The 23,634-nt window shown below is 36.3% G+C and overlaps 2 protein-coding genes across 2 annotated transcripts; both read right to left on the bottom strand.

Annotated features, from left to right (window-relative positions):
* Window positions 1-5,973: 5,973 nt before the first annotated feature.
* Window positions 5,974-9,573, bottom strand: LOC126108787 (uncharacterized). Its single transcript, XM_049914136.1, has 3 exons — window positions 7,459-9,573; window positions 7,229-7,354; window positions 5,974-7,132 (listed from the first exon to the last, which is right to left on the bottom strand). Exon 1 carries the CDS (start codon window positions 9,394-9,396, stop codon window positions 8,305-8,307), a length of 1,092 nt encoding a protein of 363 aa, XP_049770093.1. The 5' UTR covers window positions 9,397-9,573; the 3' UTR covers window positions 5,974-7,132; window positions 7,229-7,354; window positions 7,459-8,304.
* On the bottom strand, window positions 9,451-15,736 carry LOC126108221 (uncharacterized). The gene is made up of 5 exons (XM_049913453.1): window positions 15,580-15,736; window positions 12,873-12,966; window positions 10,545-10,696; window positions 10,294-10,440; window positions 9,451-10,173 (listed from the first exon to the last, which is right to left on the bottom strand). The coding sequence occupies exons 1-5, from the start codon at window positions 15,676-15,678 to the stop codon at window positions 9,451-9,453; spliced, it is 1,215 nt and encodes a 404-aa protein (XP_049769410.1). The 5' UTR covers window positions 15,679-15,736.
* Window positions 15,737-23,634: the final 7,898 nt, after the last annotated feature.

Raw genomic sequence — 23,634 nt, 5'->3', positions numbered from 1 at the left:
TACTGTTTGCCTTACAGATAACAGTGAAAGAAAATCATTTCTGCTGCCATCTGTAAATTAAGTAGCAGTCTGACTTCCTATTGAGATAAAGCCATGTGTTATTTAAACTTGTCGTTGATGCTGTGATACATACAGGTTCTGAATTTTGAAAATTCCAGTAACTCTTCAAATTAAAGTAAATGAGACATTGGTAACAAATGCATGTAGTGTTGCAAACTTCTTAAATAGGTACAGTACTTTGTATCTGTTACTGACAGCTTCAAGTTATCAGGTTCAGTTAACAGTGCAATTGAACATCTGAGACCACTCCCTACAAATAACTTCAGTAAACTGGAAATGACACTCACTTCTCCCTAAGTAGCAGCATCCATCATAAAATCCTTAAAGTATTCTAGTGAAGTTTTTCAAAGTGTATTCATGTGAGTTGAGTTGTACCTCAAATTATTTGTGTAATCAATCTCTTATCAGTGGAACATTTCCAGACTGGCTAAAATATGCCTAAGTTAAGCCTCTGTACAAGAAGAGCATTAAAGAGATACTATCAAATTATTGATCATTTTCACTTTTGCTGACGTCTTCAAAAATATTTGAAAAGGTTGTCTCTAAGCATCTTCTTAAGCATCCGACTGCAAACAATATATTATTCAAGTCACAGTTTGGGTTCCTTATGCTTACTGATATAGAGAAGGGTATTTGCACATACAGTGGGAATAATTCATAAGAAAACAAGTTAGAGGCTACTGACATTCTCTGTGACCTGTCAAAAGTCCTTGACTATGAATCACAGCTTTCTCTCAAGAGAATTAGAATATTGTGATGTCACTGGCAGTGCTGCAAAATGGTTAGAGTCTGACCTAACTAAAAGGAAACAAGGGTGTCACTGCAAATACATGCAGAGTAAGCAAATAGTCTTCGTCTGATTGGGAAGTAATTACATGTGGTGCTCCTCAAGGTTCCATCCTGAATCTGTTGTTTATTCCTGTCTACAGTAATGACCTCATCTGTTAAATTGCCAGATGCTAAGTTTGTTTTGTTGGCACATGACACAAACATTGCAACAAATAGCAAGTCAAGTACAGATTTAGAAATTGCTACTAATCAAATGTTCACTGACAATAAATGGTTTAGAAGTAATTGACTGTCATTAAACTTTGGAAAGACCCACTATATGCAGATAAGAACCTGTAAGAAATGTTTCCGGGATGTGTATAATGTACAAAGACATGCAGATAGAAGCAGTTGACAGTGTTAAATTTCTCGGGTTACAACTCAGTAGGAAGGGTGTGTGCCACAAAATTGCTGAAGCACCTAAACAAGTTTGTATTTGCAATGGGAATGATGTCAGATGTAGGAGATAGAAAAAAAAAAAAAACTTGCTTACTTCATTTGCTTTCATATTTTGAGGTACCTCGTCAAACCGAGCAAAAGTTTTTAGACTGCAGAAGCATGTAATAAGACTCAATTGTGTTGTAAATTCCATATAATCGTGTACAAATCTGAGCAAGGAAGTGGATATTCTAACCAATGCTTCAGTATATTTATCCCTTAAAGAAATTGGTTGCAAATAACATGTTTATTTCCAGACAATAGCTCAGCACATAGTAAAATACTAGCAACAATAAGACCTAAAATTGCTTACCTTGGTCCAAAGAGGAGTCCAGTTTACATGAACACACATTTTCAATAAATTGCCAGCTACCATTACAAAGTTTGTTTCAGAAACAGCACAGTTTAAACAGAGTTTGACAGATTTTTAGGCAGGCGGCTCCTCTATAAATGAATATCTTAACAGGGACTGTTAGACCAGCTTAAGTAAAAGTGTCTTAGATTTGGTTTTACAACAGTTAAGATTAGGTGTTGTGTGTATGATAAATTTGTTGAAAGTGCATAACTGTTTCATTCTGAGTGTATTAATTCTGTAAACGTTGGCAGTCCCAGTTTATCTGTTATGTATTCACATATCTTTAAAGTATCCTGACGTGATCAGGGAAGTGTTATATTCAGATGGTCTTTGTTTTTTATGTTGTACTTTGACATATTCCATATCCAAGAAACCCATCTCATTTTTGGGTCTATAGAATGAGAACTGAATCTAATGTAGTAAAATACATCTGAGGATGTTAAACATGGCTTCAGTTATCAGCATAGATGTGTAGCCGTTTCAGTTGCTAAGATGAGAACTTAAAGATACCAGTGATATTTATTATGGGTTTATTATGTTGATCATACCTGTCTACATCCAATTCAATTGATAAGCAACTCGTATGGCTATAATTTATATGTAAATATTGTCAGGATAGAACAATTGTCATATCCAATCGCTCAATGAACGCTACTTTTATGTCAGGTCTTTCGTTCCACTGTTGAATCTTCGAATTGTGTGTAATGAACTAGCAAGAGCTACAGACAGTGCCATGATATACAGCCAAGCAATTTAAATGCATGTTGAATCAGAGCTTGAAGATGATACTGATTAGTTAAAAACCTTTGTTGAATTTGTATACCGTTACTTTAATATTTCCATTCCCCTCAAAACATTGGTAATACAGATCATAATAAGGATTGTACACTAAATTAATTCCTCTGCAACAGGAACAACACCCCTTTAAACATACGTCTGCAAGTCGTGGTTTCACCTTCTACAATACTTCACTCCCGGTCTCACTCCCTTCCCAAGGACTGCACACTTTTCAGGTCTTTACACATTACTGTTACATCAGTGTGCAAATTTTACTCTTTGTTTTTTATCCTTGCTACCTTCAGAATTTCCTAGTGTATAGTCCAGCCAACAGTGTCAAAAGCTTTCTCTATATCCTCTTGTAAGATTTTTCATAGGACCAATACTGCCCCATGTGTTGCTACTTTTTCCCAGATACCAAAGTAATGTTTCCTGAGGTCAGTTGGCACCTACCAGTTGCTTATCAATTGAATTGGATGTACGCAGGTATGATCAACATAATAAACCCATAATAAATATCACTGGTATCTTTAAGTTCTCATCTTAGCAACTGAAACGGCTACACATCTATGCTGATAACTGAAACCATGTTTAACATCCTTACTTAATTTGTGTCAAACTACAACCATGACTTGCCACACTGATAGTTCTGTAATATTTCCAACTTTCAGTGCCTGGTTTTCTTGGAATAGGAATTATTACTTCCTTCTGAAACGTGAATGTTTTTCACTTGTCTCTTATCTTGCATACCACATGGAATAGTTCGACTTGGCTGTCTGAAGGATCTCCACAAATGTGAGGGAATGTCTACTCCAGGTGCCTTGTTTGGGTGCAGGTCTTTCATCACCATGTGAAATTATTCTCTTAGTCTATCTCCCACCTAGTCTTCATCTGTCTCTTATAATATTGTACTCTAATTTCTCTTGTTATAGTAAACAGTTGAAGTAAGAGCCCATATTCCAACTTTACTCTTTTGATGAATTTTATACACAATCTAATGTACCTTAGGTTAAAGGTAAGTTAAACAACCCTCATTCTTCCTGCTACAATAAAAATATTCAGAAAGAATATGTACAATCTGAATGCCTTGACACAGTGTATTTTTTGGAAAGTGGTCCATACATGAAGATAGTTAACAGTCCTTTGTGCATTTAATAAAGTTTTTCTGCTCTGTTCATATAACACTAAGGGTTTTGGTTAGTCTATCTCTACAATAGGATGCAGCTGGCTTAAATATCCAGAAAGGATATGGAAATAACTTAATCCAACAAAAGTGACTGCTTATGGCAACCTTTATACTTTTGGGGAACCCTGCCTCCTTTTCACAAGTTTGTAAATGACTTTTTTCTTAACCTTCCTTAATGTGGCACAAATCAACTCTTCCATCATAACAGTTACCAGCAACAACAGAGTGAAACTGAAATAAGGTTATGATACATAAGGAATATCAGTCGCACATGTTACCTATGTGGATTGCTAGTGTTTGTAACAGAAGCCTCTTTAAGAAATTTAATAAATCTAAAAGGAAAACTTAGCAGCAGAGTGCAAAATCACATGAGATTCAAGGCAAAGGTTTCTTAGTTGCATGTGAAACATACCTTGAATATACTTTGCTCCTGCTGAACTAAACCAGTTAAAGGGTTCAAAGTTGTACTGAAGTATCACCATTATGCAGCCTGTTTTGTCGGCTTTGGTGAATAATAGTCAGTAAAAACCTTACCAATTTATATGAAGCTGGTATCTGTACAGATACCATTCGTGATCTTGCAGCTCTCTAAGAATGAAATTATTATGAAATCCCAGACCTTTAGCCGCTTACAGGTGTTGATAATTAGGTATATTCCGCACACAATTTCTGATCTGTTATTGCCACATTTCCCATGAAATGATAATATCTTACAAACAACTCAGGTCACCAAGCTTCAGAATTATTATACAGAAACAAAAAATATAAATATCAATCTATTTTATTGGGCATTTACATATGATTACACCTTACCACAATCAACGTTAAAAATATTACATGAACATAAATCCATCTGCCACACAGCAAAACAATAAGCTTAAATGGATAATTCAAAATTTAACCTGACACAGAATAGCCTTAAAAATTGAAATTGTATCATGTGTCATCAGTGAAGAACTAAACATTTTTAAGCGTTGACACATGAACTGCAATCCAACATAATGGGTTACAAATACTCAGTTTAAGAATATAAAACATTTCTCCAACCACAGTTTTACTTCACTTGGCTCATACTGGAAGGAAATCCTAGGTTTACCACCTGACAGTGGATCAATACTATGGCTATGGCAATCTCTTCCACAATCACCAACTGAGGAACTGTTTACAGTTTGTACAGAAAATTTGAAAACTGTTTTTCATATCAATCAGGGCACTCATTTCTAAAGCACCTCCTTTAAATGTCTCAAAGATAGCTGAAAGACTATCTCTCTGCTTCTCCAGCAAATCAGCACACACACATGCTAACAATAGCTTGTAAAGGAAATACAAATTCAGGTGCACGATGGAATGACATAATACAGCCAATAATTTGGCTCTAGATACATTTACTGATAATTTCACTGGGACACACATACCAGGTCTAATGAATACTACATTTTACCCCACTGAAAAAAATTATATTCACACATATTGGACCCTGTAATGTACAAATAAAGCATTGTTTGACGAGACTAGATTGCAGAATCATGCTGACGAGTGGCACAAGGAATAAAGCAATCACATGATTTTTTACAAACATGGTATAGGTGCCAATGGAGGAGTGAAACCATCACTTTTTTCTATCAGAGCTGTTAGCAAAGAGATCTTTTGAAGAAGTACAGGGATAGTTGTTATATGCAACATACAAAACAACAACACATGATATGCCTTTATTTTTTTATAGCTGTAAAGAGTAATGTGGGTTATTTGGTTTTCTTTTTCATTCAAGTGAAAATGTGAGATCCATTCATGAAGCACTAGCCATTTTCAAGGATAGGAATCCCATCTACTGGGTTACTGATTTCTTATAGTCTGAGATAAATGCAACTGATCAAGCATTTCCTCAGACAAAAGTGTACTTGTGCCTTTTCAGTCTGAAACAGGTTTGAGGAAGATCGCTGAATATATACCAAATGACATGAAGAGAAATTTCAGAATCACCAACAGAGAATTTACAGATCATACAAAAGAGATAGTGAGGCTTCTCAGAGAAACGAATATGCATCACCGTACGTTTAACAGCAGTGGCTATTGGTACATGAAAAGTGAGTGGAAGCTTATGAGGACAAGGGCAATTTTGATACCATTGACATTACAAGTGGAGTTGAAGCCATGAACAAGATTGTAAACATTTTTTTCCTAAAATGGAACACAGATAGGACCTTCAATGGGGCTACTAGGGATATAACAAATCAATTTCTTCCAAGCCTAATTAGACAGTACTGTCTGCAGAATTCTGCCATCAAATCATAACAGACATGTTCCACTTTTTTTTTTTTTGTTAAAAGAAGAAAAAACAAAGCAAGTTTGTGAAACATGTCATGCAGTCATATGCACCAGGGAAAGTTGAGTTAACTGCAAGATTAGTGAATGTGAAGTTGGACAATGTTTTGTATGGAGAGTACAATGTTCAAAGACTGTAATTATGTTGTAAGCTTTGCTCTACCAAACTGTGCATGTGAAGATTTTGAGATATATAAATACCCATGCAAGCATTTCTGTGCAATCTTTATTTTCTATCCAGAGTGGGGTTTTGATAAAATACCAGAAAGCTGCAGGAATAGCCCATTAATCCGTCTTCACGAGATGTACAGGTTTGGTTTCAGAAGTGTGTCTGCAGTAATTTCACATGAAGATAGTAGCAATGAGGACACAGTTGAGGAAACACATAGAGCATCACACTGATACCTTAACCATTTCTTTGCAGCAATTTGAAGTGAAGGTGTTGTTCAAACAGGTTTATAATCTCACATACAACTGTATCAACAGTGAAACATCATGAAAAGTACTTGAATCACTCAGCAACTGTGTGCCAGATTTGCAGTTAGCAAACCCTGAAATTTGTGGTCTCCCCACAGCTGTGCCATCAAATTCCCAACAATAATATTAAGTAAGATGCCATTACTTTTACAGGGCCTGGCATAAAGACCCCTCTCATTGTAATGTTCATATATTTGTGCCTTAATGGATAATTAACTACTAAGGAATAGATCACATGGAGGTCATAGCATTCCATTTGAAGGATCAAACAATAAGAGCTATCTAAAAAATACAAATAAGGGAGATCTTTATGCCAAGTTCTGTAAGCAAACTTTGTCACACATTTGAATTTTTAAGTAGCAGTAGTGAAAAATATTTATCTGTGGAAAGTTAATAAGGTAGTTGTATTGACCGTGATTTGTATTTCCTTTAGCCAAGCAACAATGTCTACTTCTCATTACAAGAAATTCTTGGATTGTTGAGAAACCTGTCAAAAATTACAATCAAGTTGCAAACATTTATGTGCCACAACAAATCGCAGTTTGATACACACGTGAAATACTACATGGATTGTTTTCCTTCAGGAATACTATCAATCTTCCAAGATATCCTTGGAATATAACAGTCTTGATGCAATCTGGTGTGAATTTTCCCATAGACTGAAGGCCAGAAATCCATCGTAACTGAACCTAACAAATAAATTAACAACAAGTAATTGAGTTATGCAACATGAAGACAACTGATACACATGATTTCAAGGCACAATTCCAAAATTTAGTACTCACTTCTTTTGGTGCCCAATGACATTGCTCACCAGCTGCAATGCCCAGAACTACTTTATAACTGAATTTAATAAACATTACTGGTATTCCAGTAACAGTAATTGCTTCTGTGTGGTATCTGCAGTAACTCTGCAAAGTTATTAAGAACATTAGAACCAAGGTGGTAGATATCCAATATGTAGGTAACTGATACACATTAAGCTTCCAAAGCAAATAAAAAAGTCAATCCTTACTTCATTTGGTCCCAATGGCATTGCTGACCAGATACCATATCAAGGAAACAGCACACTCTTCTGTCAGAGTGCTACTGGGCAATCTCAGATGTTCATTAACAGGGCAGTCTTTATCTTTTTCTCTGTTTCACGTGAATCACTAGACATGTATTGAAGCAAGTGAGAGCAAGTGCATTCTTACTTGGAAAAAGAAATGCAAAATCTTTTCTCCATCAGTCATACGACATCTCAATGCCACTAAGATATATCTTATTTATTTTTTCAACCTTTTCAATTCTCAACATTGTCCCATATTTGAATTAACCTAATTTAAAGTTAAAATCTTTTACTTCATATTTTAAAAAGTTTGCAAGTTCTACACTATTATCTAGTTTAATTCCTCAGAAAAACCTTTTCTGTGGTGAACAACAAAAAATCCAGGATGGAATGTAACAATATTATGAAAAGGATAGTTGTTGCTGCTCACCAAATAGTGAAGATGCTGAGTCACAGAAAGGCACAACAAAAAGACTGTCGGACTTATCTTTCGGGCAACAAGGGCCTTTTCTAAAGCGCGCGCGCACACTCACTCACAAACACACACACAAATGTAGCAACTATCCTTTTTATAATATTTTATCTATTGCTACTTCGAAATTCAAATGTGCAACAAAGTTTAAAAGCAGAGACCAACATAAAGACCTCATAGCATTCCATCTCGAGGATCAGAAATGATGGAGCTTATTCGTATTTTACATAGACAAAGAGCTATCTAAAATTCAAATAAACCGTCATTTCATACCCTTCAAATGGAAAGTTATAATGTGTTTAAGACAGATCTCTTAAGGCTTTTGGCATCGTTCTTCGCTATTGTTTGGAAGTTGATGGCACTGCTAATGGGAGACCACCAACTTCAGGATTTGCTAATTGCAAATCTTGCACACAGTTGCTCAGTGATTCAAGTACTTCTTGTAATGTTTCGCTGTTGCTGCAGTTGTATGTGAGATTATAAATCTGTTTACACAGCTCCCTTGCTTCAAACTGCTGCAAAGGAATATTCTGGGTTTGAACAAGACCATCTGTATTTGCTGCCTCGACAGCCTCCTCAACCTCGACAGCCTCCTCAACCTCGACAGCCTCCTCAACAGCTTCATCACTACTACTACTACCTTCGCATGAAATTACTAAAGAGCCACTTCTAAAGCCCACCCCATACATTTCATCAAGACAGATTAATGGACTAGTCTTATAACTTTCTGGCATTTTATCAAAACCCCATTCTGGGTAAAAAATAAAGATTGCACAGAAATGCTTGCATGGGTATTTATATCTCCGAAAATCTTCACATGTGCAATCTGGTATATCAAAGTTTACAACATAACTACAGTTTTTGGACTTTGCACTCTCCACACAAAATGAACCATCCGATCTCCTACTCACTGATCTTGCAGTTAACTCAACTTTCGCTGTTGCATATCGCTGCATGACATGTTTCACAAACTTGTTTGTTTTTTTATGCAAAAACAGTGGAACATCTTTGTTATAAGCTTTGATGGCAGAATTCTGCAGACAGTACTTTCTAATTAGTCTTGGAAGAAACTGGTTTATTATAACCTTAGTAACCCCAGTTAAAGTCCTGTCTGAATTGTGTTTAAGGAAAAAATGTTTTACAACCTTGTTCATGGCTTCAACTCCATTTGTAGTGTCAATGGTTGCAAATCTGCCCTTGTCCTCATACGCTTTCACCCATCTTTCACATACCGTTAGCCATTGCTGTTGAAAGTATGGCCATGCACGCTCGTTTCTCTGAGAAACCTTATGCGTTCGCAACTCTTCTACGCGATCTCTAAATTCTCTCTCTGTTGGTGATTCTGAAATTTCTTGGCACATGTCCAGAAATGTCTTCATGTCATTTGGTACACGTAGATTATCCTTTTTTTTTTCAACCATCTTCCCCATGCCTGTTTTCGATGGAAAAGGCACAAGTAAACTTTTGTCTGAGGGAATGCTTGCTCAATTGCATTTATTATAATCAGTAACCCAATAGAGGGGATTCCAATCCTTGTTCCAGTCCTTGAAAATGTCTAGTGCTTCATGAATGGATCTTGCATTTTCAATCTGAATGAAAAAAAAAAAGACGACAACCAAATAGCCCACATTACTCTTCACAGCTATAAAAAATAAAGGAATATCATATGTTGTTGTTTTGTATGTTGCATCTAACAAACAACTACCCCCATACTTCTTCAAAAGATCTCTCTGCCAACTGCTCTGGTAGCAAAAAAGTAATGGTTTCACTTCTCCATTGGCTCCCATACAATGTCTATAATAAATCATGTGACTGCTCGAGTCTTTGTGCCACTCATCAACCTGATTCTGCAGTCTAGTCTCGTCAAACAATACTTTATTCGTACCATAAAGGGTCCAATAAATGTGACTGTAAATAGTTTTCTCTGTGGGGTAAAAGGTAGTATTCATTTGACCTGGTATGTGTGTCCCAGTGAAATTGATTTCAACAAATCTATCTAGAGCCAACTTAATGACTTTGAGAGATGTCATTCCACTGAGTACTAAGTTTTTGATTTCCTTTACAAGTGAAGGATGTATGTACCCACTTGCTTCAACACTTTCAGTAGCATGTGTGTGTGCACTTGCTGGGGAAGCAGTCAAATAATAACGTAGGTAGCTCTTCGGCGGGCATGGCAATGCCAAATCTTTCTGTAGACTTGCAAGAACCTGTAAGACAAAAATGTATCAATTATTTAATTAAGAGTATTAAAAACAATAGATTTTAAAGTATACTGTCAACTGATCATGTAAAATTTTCTCCAAGCAGAACCCAAACTGGATACTTACTTTTGCCTTGGTATCCCTGTGTTCAGTTGCTGAGTGCATACTGTAATCAGGATACACCCTTATACATTTCATATTTAAAGTTGCTGGGCAGTTGGATTTTCTAGTATCCATGATCCTCAATCTCTTACGAGGAGTCACATGGTCTTCCTAAAGAGGGTAAAGAACTACTATAAAAATTTATTTAATAAACTTTCCCTGTAACGAACTTGTTTTATGGAAAGTAAGTCTATCTTAACACAGCATGATATTACCAAGTGCTCAGGTACACTAGACTCTTTACTTTTATAGTATTTTGGCCTCAAAACACAGTGCCTTGACCAAACACTCTCCACTGCAAATGCACAACCAAAAAAGGTGATAGGGACATGTCCCTGCATTTGCTTGAAGAAATGCTTTGTTTTACCTGGAACAGTTAATATATTTCTCACAGACAAAAACACAAACATTGTTATTGTTAAATAATTCACATATGTTATTGTTAATTAACTAAATACAATGTGAGAAAACGTTTCATTCATTTGATAGGTATTCTCAAAGTTCTGAATTGATGGAAGCAGATTGTCTATCTACTTTACATAGTATTGGAGCAAAATTTTACAGGATGTCACACCTATTGTATCTAGCAAAGAAATGGAACTGTCTGCCATGTGCAATGAGGATACCATACTGATTTCGGGCAACTGAAGTGCTTTATTGTGGTTCCAATAAATGTGGAATTAATATTCTTTGTAAACAAAGGAGATGTGAAGAACACTTATGTAGAAAAATGTAATTACTATAAATGTGGAATTACAAAAAATAAATGTAACTAGGAAGACAATAAAGCTAAACATGCCTGTCAATAGGTTCAATGAGCTGACTACTGTTTTACATATCAACACCACAATTATCGATAACCATAGAAACCATTTCAACATGAACACAGCAGTATAGATTCATTAAAATTATTTGTTAGTTGGCATCTGTCACTTGTTGCTGAAGTGTTAGCACACCGGCTGCTGCTGTATTATAGGCAACAAACAGAGCAGGTCACTCAGCAAGTGCTGTTCAAATTAATTTTCATGTTAAAGAAAAAGTAGGTTTAGCTCAGTAGAGGCAGAGCACAGGCTGGGATTACAAAAGGATGGGAGACGTATACATGTAACTCTGTGCAGTGTTGGAAGTGGCCATTATGAAATAACATGAATATGACATGCTCTGCTGACAACTGGTTTTGGAGTGACCAATGGCATAACTGTGGCAGATACGACATTTTATAGCCCAGAATTTAAACTCATTTGATAACCTAACCGTAACATGATGTGCAATATATCCTAGAAAATGGCTGTCAGCAGTCTACAGAAGAACTGTTAATCATACTTTGTTCACAACAATTAATACACTGACCACAGGCAGTCGCAGCAGAGCCTCACACCTAATGCTGTTGCCTGGCCTGGCTTGATGGTGAAACATCCAACATTAAGCATGTGGCAGGAAACTAGCTGAAGCTATTCTCTATAAGCAAACTCAAGGGAAAAAAAATTGTATTTCAGTGCTAAAAGCAAACTAATTTCTTCCTTTCATTAATTATGGCACCTGAAACTGTCCTCACACAAGCTGCATGGACTGCCAAATTACCAACTGATGAGCAGTCCTGGTTTGTATTCAGTTACATGTTATAGGTGACAAGCTGATTTCAAATGAAATAATGATATGAAGAAGAAATATAAGGAATTAAAAAGTAAATACAATGTCGAAAATGACACAGCAGAGTGTTAGAAATAAAACTGCATCCAAACCTATTAACTGAATAAAAATAATGAAGTAATTTTGATAATATATTGGTATAAAAAATATCAAAGAATCTGTCAAGACTCAAATCGACAACTTTATATGGATCAGGAATGTTTCTTATCCGTTGCACTATGCCACCACTCTACATTACACTAATGTAAGATTATTTGGTCCCAACGATCATGTGCTGCCTTCAACCAGATCAGCCTTTCACATTATGTTACGATGCTAAAGCTAGCTCTAGCACCATAAAGATATTGTAAGAATACGTAGTTATGCCTACTGTCTTAAAATGTTGTTTAAGGTCAATCTGGTTGAAGGCAGCAAATGATTGTATGGCGTTCAAACACATCAAGAAAGGAAGTCAGACAAGAAAATGGAAGTGGATTGATCAGCTGTTGTGGCAGTCAGGAAATGTCTAACAGAGATAGTTTGGACCTGACGCATTCAGCACTCTGGAGGAAACCAGCTCCAACAGGAATTGTCAACCAACTAATAATTTTAATCAGCCTATTATCAAATGCAAGTGTGTAAAAATTACTGAATGTATGGCTGTGAAAATGGATAAATGACAAGTCAACACAGAGGAAAATAATTAATACAATTCTGCCTTGCATATCACAACAACTATTAACAATAACAAAAAGAGTCAATTCCATCAATTGTTAGTGCAGCTTAGAAAGAAATGTCCATTTAAAGTATATATACTATCCCTAATTCCAGCAAACTAAGTTCTTCCTTCAAGTATACATATATGAACTAAAATGGTAAACCACAGAAAGTAATTAATGCAGCAGTTCACTTACATTTCATAACATCTGAAGATGGCTCTTTAAAACGACTACTTCTCACGCAGTATGAAAACCCCACAGTTTTCAGCTGATCGAGAAGTGTTTCCACCTGAGAATAAAGTGACCAGTAGCATAAACTGAGGGTAACTACACTGAAGGTTAACTGGGAAACATGAATGAAGAGGGAAATTTTAGGCTTTACAAAATTCAGTTATTTAATGTACACAGCCTTTCATCACATCTGATGTTTTTGACAGCTAAAGTAAGTGTTATGTTATTAACCATGGATGAGTTAACAAAATTGGGAGTTCATTTGTTTGCTCTTTTGCTTTTATTCCATTGTTATTCACTGACCACTAATTATGTTACTGTTGACTTCAGTTAAAATTGTGATCATAAAATGTTCTTTCAGTTGTGATTATGATGATGAAAAATATTTTCCAAGTGCACATGAAGTTTAATGACCTAGTTTTGGGGTTAACTGATCAGTGCTTCAGTTAACCTCATTTCAAGCACGTCTTGCCTTATGTCAACAAAAGCTTTATTAAGCATAATAATTATGCATATTATGAATTCCAGGTTTTATATACTAAGAATAAGACAATCACCAATCAAAACTATCCAGTACAACTGATGAAAGTTTTAACTGGTTAATACATCCATGAAAAAGTTTTTGTAAAAATTACAAAAAGATTTCTCTCCTACAATTGAAAAATATCTGTTTTCGGCTGTCAAACTCTTAACAAAAGTGGAAGACCTCTGGCTACATTACTTCAATACAACATCCATTAAGCTTAATCACAAAATCTGCAAGCATCTTGGCACATTAATTTCCAAAGGGATTGAAATCTGTGACAAAGACCTGGGAAAGAGAGCATGATACGACGAATTGCTCACAGAATTCATGAAACTTCCATTACGTACATGACACACTCCCCTCAAAGACCACAACTTATGATTCTGCATAATCATCATATGAAAAAAACAGCATAATTTTGCATACTCTCCCACATCATACAAGCCATAAGCTATGACTTCTTGTCTTGAAGTCTTACTTAAGTTATTATATGATACAGGAAATTATCTAATGACAAAAGAGCAAAATCAATCACGATCTGGGCTGGTTAGCCAGAATTCCTCCTTATCACCAACAGAAATAATACAGCACTTTTAAGGCTTATTTGACTGATACACTCCAAACTTAAAAATAATTTGGCATCTATTTCTACTATTGGTATTCCTGACAAGGTTATAGATGCAGACCTCAACATTTCTCCTCCTCGAGAAGTCAACACTATCCAGCAGAAGAACTGAGATAATATCTCCAGAAGACATTTTGCCTCATCCCAAATCCTATGTTGTGAGAGGAAAAACTAACAAAAATAAATAAATGACTTAATAACTCACTCCCATCAACATCATCTCCAGTAAAAGCCAGATCAATAGAAGAAATTAAAATAAAATCTAGCAGGGCAATAAGAAAAGAGTGTAGATGTGAAAGAACACCTGTAAGAGAGAAGTTTAACTTTGAGGGCTTCAAAGTGTCAATGTTCTATACCCTATGAGGACCCATATTCACCAACGAACATTTCTAAAGACTAAAACAGCTTACGTTATCATCAAAATTTCAGTGTGGTGCTGAGAAAATTTTAGATCCTGACAGACTTTGTCTACCAATATAATCCAGCAATCCCAATAGAGTTCCAACATTATCCACACATACTTAAGCAGCCACCTAAGCAGTGGTAATAATTGAAACATCGTAACATGTATTAATTAAGCGGACAGTTATTACTGAGCAATGGTATCCTGAACAAAAAGTTCTCACTCAGCATCCATCAACAATACACCTTTGTTCAGAATTCAGTAGGGAGGCCAAACATGGTCATGTTTCAATATTTACATAAAGTGGCATTTATTACAGTGCTATTGATGAAAAAAGTTGTTTCATAGTTGATGTCACTGACCTTGCTGAAACTTTGGTGAGAAACTAAGGATCTTACAGTCATTTGAATTACAGAGCTCCATATCTCTGCATAGACAGTTTTCTAGCTAATCTCTGAATTCAGTACCTCAATGAAATTCAGCTCAGTGCCAGCACAAAGAAAACAGCAGTAATGGATTTGTGCAATTATGCACTGGAGCTGATACTGCAATTAGATAGAACTACGTAAAACTCCTGGGAAAATGCAGGATACTTTTATGTGGAATACAGAGCCCACACTCTGGCAATGACATTAGCTGCAAATATACTGCTTTTTATTTTCCTTTTGCATGACTGTTCCCAGGCCCTGAGTCCCATTCTCATGTGTGTGACTTCTAAATTATGCCATTTACTCGAGACGACGTATGAGGTTGAGCTGCTGCAATGTTCAGTTTCTCTTACTGTCATACATAGATGACGAACTCACAAAACGGCGAATTTTGAAACAAAGTTGCCATTAACTTCCTAAACAGCGATCATTAATTACAATATTCCACGTGTATATGTTACAGTAAAGGTAATGTAACAATGCAGAACCTCACAACGAAAACAAATAAAAAAATTGCATAATACATAAAAAACTCACATAAAAATTGGAATCAGATCGCGGAAAGCGACATATAAAATTTATTAAAATGAAATCTTAACTGGCAGCAGAAAAAGTTATTTTCTAGAGTTCCTAATGTCTCTAAAGGCGCATATTTTTGCCAGCCAATTCTAACATAAAATTATTATTACCTCCTCCAACGAATTACAATAGCCTGAAATCAGGCCATCCTCTGAAACTCTGAAATCTTTCAGAGCGTCACGAAAGATGTTTTCATACACCTGAGACATTTTGCTCGATAGCGAAAACACAACCACTCAACATACACGGTCAGTATGACAGTGAAGAACAAAGCAGACGCTTTTCCCGCTAACTCGATTCGACCACAGATCTCGATCAGTCGACAAGTGTGCAGCGCGTTTATGTATACGTCATTTTGACGTCACTTCCGAGTGGTTTTGGACCACAATGATGTGTCTGTTTATTAAGGCCCGTCCACACGCAACGATCTGTCTGCGCAAATGTCTGTGCACATCACATCTGCGCAGACAGATCGTTGCGTGTGGACAGAAGATTTGCACCAATCTCTGGTGTGTGCAAACCTGGAAGTTGGAGTTGGAGGTTTGAGGGAAACCTCTCAAATCTGTGGGTTCAAACCACATCTGCGCAGACAAGTTGGAGCGTGTGGACAGGAGATCGCCGCAAATCTGGCGCGAAACAGCTGTTTGCTCAGTCTAGTGTTTGTATTTGTGCGCACAGGGCATTAAAATGGCTGATACTCGTCAGTGTTCTCGAGAGTTTGTAAGTGAATTCATTGAAATATATAGAAACCACCCATGTCTGTGTAAGATTAAAGTAAAGAATATAGTGACTGAGACAAAAAGACAGCAGCATACAATGCTCTAATTGAAAAATTGCGGGTATTATTTCACTCAACTCTTGTTTCGATACTGCAGTAGAAAATTCCAAATCCTCGTAGCTCCTTCCTGTTGCTAGGAATCTTAATGTTACCGCCAGCCGTTCATGAGGAGAAATTGCCCTTCTCTATACAAGTATTTTTTCTCATAATATGAGGGGTTACAAGCTTTAAGAGATAATTATAGGTTTCGACATCCATCCGCAAATAATTTCGCCAGTCGTTAGGTTCGCCCTGCAACTCTCGCAGTAAATTTACGTGAGACAACTGCTTTCGCTTTAGCAGCTACTGTCTATACCATTTTGTCCACTTTCTCTGTTTCCTGCCGTTGGTCTGAATGTTTTTTGCAACACAAGTTACGAACACAGACCACGACAGAACTTCCTCCATTTCTATATTTCAAAATAACTGAATTAAATTTTTGACGTTTACGGGGAGCGTAGTCGCTTGCCACTGATATTTCTTTTCTACACCGACAGATGGCGGGCGAGTAATAGATTGGGGTTTGTGTCGTGTGAACACACCACATTTGCAGCGATCTTTTGCATGTACAGACATCTGCGCCGATGTCTGCGCAGACAGATCGTTGCGTGTGGACCGGGCTTTAGGCTTCCCTCGGAGCACTAACCGCTGCGCACAAGCAAACCTATTTTTGAAGTTCTGCGCATTGACGTCACGGACACGGAGGAACAGCACTTGGCGCGCGTGAAGTGTACGTTTGAGCTTTGTGCTGTCGTGGTTCGTGCGTGTTGTGTTTCGTGCGTGTTGTTACCGTTTGGTTATCTTTGTGCAGTGAGTGTTTTTCCGAAGTATTTGAGTAAGTGGAAGCAATGTCAGGTTGTGCTGTTGTTGGCTGTAATTCTCTCAATCGCAATACAAAAGGGACTGAATTAGTGTTGCATTGTTTCCCACGTGATGAAAGTCTGCAAAAGGTTTGGCTTTAAAAATGGTTTAGGAAAGATCCTGCGAACGTAGGAAGCGCAAGAATATGCTCTCGCCATTTCAAGGAAACGGGCTATATCCGGGACTTACGTTCAGAACTGTTAAATTTACCGCGGAAACTAATCCTTAAGAGTGATGCGTATCCGTCATGCAATTTGCCTTGTGGTAGTAGCGCCAGTGATAACACACCGATTGCAATAGAAGAAAGGAATAACAAAGGTGAAATTCGCAGAAGCCTAGAGACTTTAAAGAAACCCTCACCACTGAAGAGGAATGTTGATAAGTGTACATTTACAGATGAAGTTCTTTGTAGTGATCGGCATAAGTCACTTTACAGAATTCTGTAGCGTCACTACAGAGGAGACATGCTCATCTAACATGTGCATGAAATTGGGAGCCGTAATAAAGAATTAGAGGTCAGCTGTCCTCAATGAAACGACGTCTGCACGAAGAAGAATTTAATAAAAAGGAACTTGTGACTCGTGAAACTAATTGAATACTGGGCAAAATATTTTCACCCAATCAAATTAGAAGTTTGTTGCATGGGTCAAAACGGGTTCGATGGGGCAAAGAGCACGTTTATAAGTCTATTACTTTACGTGCGGTTTCGGAGAAGAGTTACAATTTCCTCAGAGAAAAACCCCAATATCCTCTACCTGCAGTGTCAACCTTGCGTTCTTGGATAAACCGCAGTTTTAGTTGCCAACAAGGAATTCTGAAGGATGTTTTAGTGATGATGAAAATGCAGGCTGCAACACTGACTTACAGGGAACGTATTTGTGTTTTGTCATTTGATGAAATGAACTTTGTTAGGATCAGCAAGATGACAGGATTCTTGGACCTCGTCCTCGTTGTCATGGTCCGAAGCTTGTTTGCAACGTGGAAGCAGCCTATCTATTAAAAAAAAAAAAAAAGGTATGTCATTTAAAGTTAGATATGATTTTTTAGATCTAGGTGAGTACAAACATTTCGTAATTTCCGCTGTTGAAGTAATAGGACCTGGCATAGCAAAAAAATTAGTCATATTTTGTGTGTACCGCTCTCCCAGTGGAGACATTGATATATTCTTCTCAAAACTGAATCAAAGCTTTTAGACAAGGTTTCTGGACCAAAAGCAAATGTAATTATCTGTGGTGACTTAAACATTAATATGATGAAGCTTGATAAGGCTAGCAACATATATGTGAATATTCTAAGCTGTTATGGAATATCCTCCCTTGTTAATTGTCCAACTAGAATAACGAAAGAATCCTCCTCATCTATAGATCATGTAGCTACAGATATTGATAGTAAAAAATTCATATTGTTGTCCAAAACCTGGGCCTATCAGACCACCTCTGCCAGATCTTAAAAACTAACATTCATGTAGAAACTCCTAAACTTTGTACATACAAAAGAATGTTTTCCAAATCAGCCCTGTATCAGTTTAAATCCCAGCTAGAATATGAAGATTGGAGGGAAGTCTATGCAGAAACCAATGCAAATCAGAAATTTATCAAGTTCATGTCAATTTTTAAACTCAGATTTGAAGAGATGTTTCCCAAAACTCTTTATCAAATTAAAACTACAAAGAGAAATCAATGGGTGACTACAGGTATCAAAAAATCCTCAGAAACTCTTAGATATCTCAAGTCCATAAAAAATAATCAGTCTAGCCCAGAAGTTCTGCAATTCTACAAAAAGTACAGGAAAATATACAGAAAGGTGTTGCTAGCCACAAAAAAACTTTCAAACAACAAAATATTACTTGGAGCTGAAAACAAGAGCAAAGCAGCCTGGAACATTGTCAAACAGTAAACATCTAACTCTGCTAAAAAGGACCTCAATTCACATATTAAAAACAAAGATGTACCAGTAGGTAACCCTAAAAAATTAGCTGATTTTGTAAACTCATATTTCAGTAGTATTGCAAAAAAATTACAGCAGAAATTTCCAGATACATATGATTTACCTACTCAGAACCAGCCAACAAACTCAATGGTGCTCTTGCCAACTACAGAAAGGGAAGTGGCACTAGTAGTACACCAACTAAAAAAATAAAACTTCAGTAGGACTTGATGAAATCCCAGTCTGCGTAATAAAGATTGTATAGACTCCATAAAGGGCCCATTAACAGACATAATTAATGAATCTTTCGAATCTGGATACTTCCAGGAACTAAAACAAGCAAAAGTTATACCTATCCTTAAAAACGGAGATGTGGAAAATGTAGAGAACTACAGGCCAATCTCTATACAGTCTATCATTTCTAAAATAATAGAAATACTAGTCAAAAAGAGGCTGCTAAATTACCTGAATAAATATGATCTTCTTTCCAATGACCAATTTGGTTTTAGGCCCGGAAAAGGCACACAATCTGCTATAGCACAGTTCACTAAAGTAATTTTAGAAGCACTGGACAAAGGTGAAAATGTAAGTGGTATCTTTTTAGACTTGTCCGAGGCCTTTGATACAGTTGACCACAAAATCTTACTTCATAAATTAGGGCAAATAGGAATAAGAGGTGTGACAAAGAAGTGGTTCAAATCATACTTGGAAAACAGAGTTCAACGAGTTGAGATATCACAAGTTTCAAACAATTCCCTTATAAAACACCTTGTCTGACCCAGAAAATGTGAATATAGGCGTCCCACAGGGAGTGTATTAGGCCCAATATTGTTTCTTATATACATTAACGACTTTCCACAAAGTATCAGACATGGAGAAAAAATACTTTTTGCTGATGACAGCAACATAGTAATAACAGGTGAAAATCCAACACAACTGTCAGAAAGAGCAAACGAGGCTCTCAATGATGTCCACAACTGGTCATTAAAAAATAAAGTAACCCTAAATGTAAAGAAAACTAACTATATTAACTTCCAATTGAACAAAAAACACAATGCCACTAGAATAAAAGTTAATAATAATGAATTAGAATGTGTAACAAGTACCAAATTCTTAGGGATGAATGTAGACAGCCAACTGAAATGGACAAACCATGTCAACATTTTGGCAAAGAAATTATCCACATCATGCTATGCTCTTAGAATCCTTGCACCGGTATGCAATAATACCTGTCTTAAAATAACATATTACGGATATCTACACTCAGTCCTATGGGATCATGTTTTGGGGAACAAGTGCCAGTAACATACAAACTGTGTTCAAAGTACAAAAAAGAGCCATAAGGATAATAACAAACAGCAACAACAGGGCCCACTGTCTATAATTATTTAGAAAGCTAGGCATTCTAGCTGTTTCTTGTGAGTATATCTTTCAGAACATAATGTTCATTAAGAAAAATCTCAACATGTACAACACAAACAGCCTAATACATAACCATGAAACAAGAGCTTGTCACCAACTCCGTCTAGATAGAAAGAACAAGGCAAAGACGCAAAAAAGTATATTTTATAATGGGATAAAACTGTATAACAAATTGCCACAGGAAATTAAAGAAATAAATGAGCCCCTCACTTTCAGACAAAAGCTTAAAACCTTTTTAGTAAGTAAAAGTTGTTATACTGTAAAAGAATATTTAACATAGATGTAGATTATTAGCAACATATGACATTATCACAAAAATATTATGTAATTAAAAATGTGTGTATGACTAGTTATAAAAACTACACAAAATATGAGAAACCTGTTTCATTGTAAATGTAAATGTGTGCTCATGTGTTGTAAGCTGACGACATCCATACAATATTTATTGTTCTACGGATGAATAAATAAATATTACAATTTTGACATTCAGATGACAGCAGCACTCTTGAACGAAGTAATTGTTTCCCTGGTCAGCATTTGCTACAATGTTGTGGCTGCAGTAGCAGACATGGGGGCACAGAATAGTTCTGTCTGGAAGGAGCTTGGCGTTACTTGTTTTCCACGCCCGTGTGTAGATGTTTGCTGACATTCCCCATTTGCTCAAACTCTTAAGGAACCACTTGCTGGATCAAGGAATAATGTTGGAAAACAAGGCTGTGACAAAAACTGTGTTCGAGAAACTGTTAGTTTTGGACAGTGGCGAGATGAAAATATGCCCTAAGTTATCTCAGCAACACATTACAGTGAAGGGCAGAGAGCGACAGCGAGTACGCTCAGCTGCTATCAATACAGCTGCACAGGCGATTCGGTATTTGATGCCTGAAGGAGGACACGTCAGTGATTTCATACAGATGGTGGATGACACTTTCGATGTACTTAATTCAAGAACAAAAGAAAGTAATAAATCACTAGCCTGTGGATTTCGTGTCAGTTTTCAAGCCCAAGAACAGTGCCTACGTAAATTTTATAAGTGTTGTGACAAGATGCGTGTTGGCACCTCAAAGCAGCTCCTACCATTTCAGAAAGGATTTTTGAAAACTGTTCGGTCACTTTTGGGTCTGTTCAGTGACTTAACTGTTTATAATATTGAATATATTCTTACAACAAGATTAAATCAAAGACTGCTTGGAGAACTTTTTTTCTCTTATAAGAGGCCTTGGACATTTTTATGATCATCCCTCGCCGGTCGGGGTAAAGACTGTTGCTGTTGGGAGCAAACACTCGTGGGTCATTCCATGTTAAAGAGACTTTGTGACAAAAAAATTAAAATGACAATATTACAAATTTAACCTTAAAATGCCAAATACATTTGTTCATTGCAAAATAATCATAAATATGAAAAAATTTAATTTCTACCTTCACTAAGCGTTTAAAGTGCACTACACTATGGCACCACAGAGAGGTATGTTTTATGCTATTTCCAGATGAGTATTAGTTGTGTTATCTATAGCTGATTGTTCTATTGTTGCAAAGAATATTGAAGTCAACATTGTTAAAGCTCATAATAATTCGTTTTGTTGAGGTAAGCTAATTGCATTTCTTTGTTTTGTTAGTTTTATAATATATAAGCAGCTTGTAACACCCATAACAAAAAAGATACAAAAGTTTAATTTGTAATCTAGTAAATTTGTTCTGTGCAATACCTTTCCATAAATGTGAGGTTATGCACATGTTTTACAATATCATATCATTACATGGCATTTTGAAATCTTATTTAACACTCTTAGAGCTGTTTCGGGTGTTACTTAACACATGCATAACACTCGTAACTTGAATTAGAATGCCACCTTCATCTTTAGTAGGCCTAGGCCCTACATTTAAATTATAACCAAACGATATTATTATGAATGAAAAAAGTTTTTTAACTATGTTTATTACATATGAAAACAGTTTTAAGCATGAAAACTAAAATTTTTATTCCTCTGCATACATTTGTTTAAGCATTACATCTACATTATAAAAGTTCATTAGGGCATTAACCTGACTCAACCGACATTCTCCTAAAAATTTAAGTAAGCCCAAAATTCTTTAGATTACATATAGTTTACGTTTTCCATTCTAACTTTTCCAAGAACAACAATATTGCTAACCTCAGTTTTAAATTTTATATAGGCCCAGTAAGCTGCTTACTGAGGCAAATTCTAGTCATTGATAAGAGCCTATATTTAACAATGTCTTTTACTTTTATCTCTCTGCACAGTGTTATGTTTACACATAAATAGGCCTACATTTCTGTCTTCGCAGACCATGGCACCAGCACCAGCAAGGGAAAGAGTGAAGAAGCACTGAGAAAAGATGAAAGAAAACAGAGAAGCTTACTTGAAGAAAGAACGAGAAAGAGACAAATTAAGAAAATTGCAGGTTAAAGAAAAGTTGAAAAATAATCAATGTCTTAGCGATAAGAATCGAAGAAAAATAAGAGAGAGAGTGAGAGCATTCAGAGAAAAGAAAAAAAACTATAACTCGCAAGATCAAAAGTTCCAAATGAATCTTCTCCTATTGGGACTTGTAGAACTCCAGTCTTAAGTGAAGAGGAAAAACTACAAATTCACAAGTTCTTCCCTAGGGATGACATTAGCCGCCAATCTCCTGGGCGTAAAGATGTTTTAACTGTATGGAAAAAGGGAGAATGTAAACAGAAATTCCAAAAGCATCACTTACTTCTGACTATAGGAGAGGTTTATGAGGAATACAAAAAACTCCATCCAGATATTTCTGTAGGAAAGTCCACATTTTATTCACTGTGACGACCTTTTTGTTCTCATATCATAATATACACCACACAATGTATGTATGTGTGTGTATCTACCACTACAATTTTATAAGCATACTTGAGTCTTTGAGCAAAGCTGTTCCATCTGTTCCAAGCAATCACAAGGAATTATTGAACGAATTAAGTTGTAATTGACAGAACGAAGACTATGTTTTTGGGTCATGCCAGGAATGTCAAATTAAATTGAGCAAATTTATCCCAGAAGGCTTTGACTTAACTAAAAAGATTGTCTGGAAGCAATGGGAAAATGATGCGAAACATCGTCCTTGTCTTAGTGAACATTCAGGGTGCTGCGATGATGCCTTA

This window comes from Schistocerca cancellata, chromosome 11, assembly GCF_023864275.1.
Source record: "Schistocerca cancellata isolate TAMUIC-IGC-003103 chromosome 11, iqSchCanc2.1, whole genome shotgun sequence".
Lineage (NCBI taxonomy): Eukaryota > Metazoa > Arthropoda > Insecta > Orthoptera > Acrididae > Schistocerca > Schistocerca cancellata.
Note: the sequence above shows the minus strand (reverse complement) of the source record. Positions and strands in the feature narration are given on the sequence as shown.

Bases quoted from the DNA above. Each gene is read 5' to 3' on its own strand.
- LOC126108787 (XM_049914136.1), bottom strand. From the start codon at position 9,396: ATGGGGAAGATGGTTGAAAAAAAAAAGGATAATCTACGTGTACCAAAT.
- LOC126108221 (XM_049913453.1), bottom strand. From the start codon at position 15,678: ATGTCTCAGGTGTATGAAAACATCTTTCGTGACGCTCTGAAAGATTTC. The intron at 10,697-12,872 runs GTAAGTGAACTG...TAACTGTTCCAG, and splicing joins ATCTTCAGATGTTATGAAAT to GTAAAACAAAGCATTTCTTC. The intron at 10,441-10,544 runs GTAATATCATGC...TACCCTCTTTAG, and splicing joins CTAGTGTACCTGAGCACTTG to GAAGACCATGTGACTCCTCG.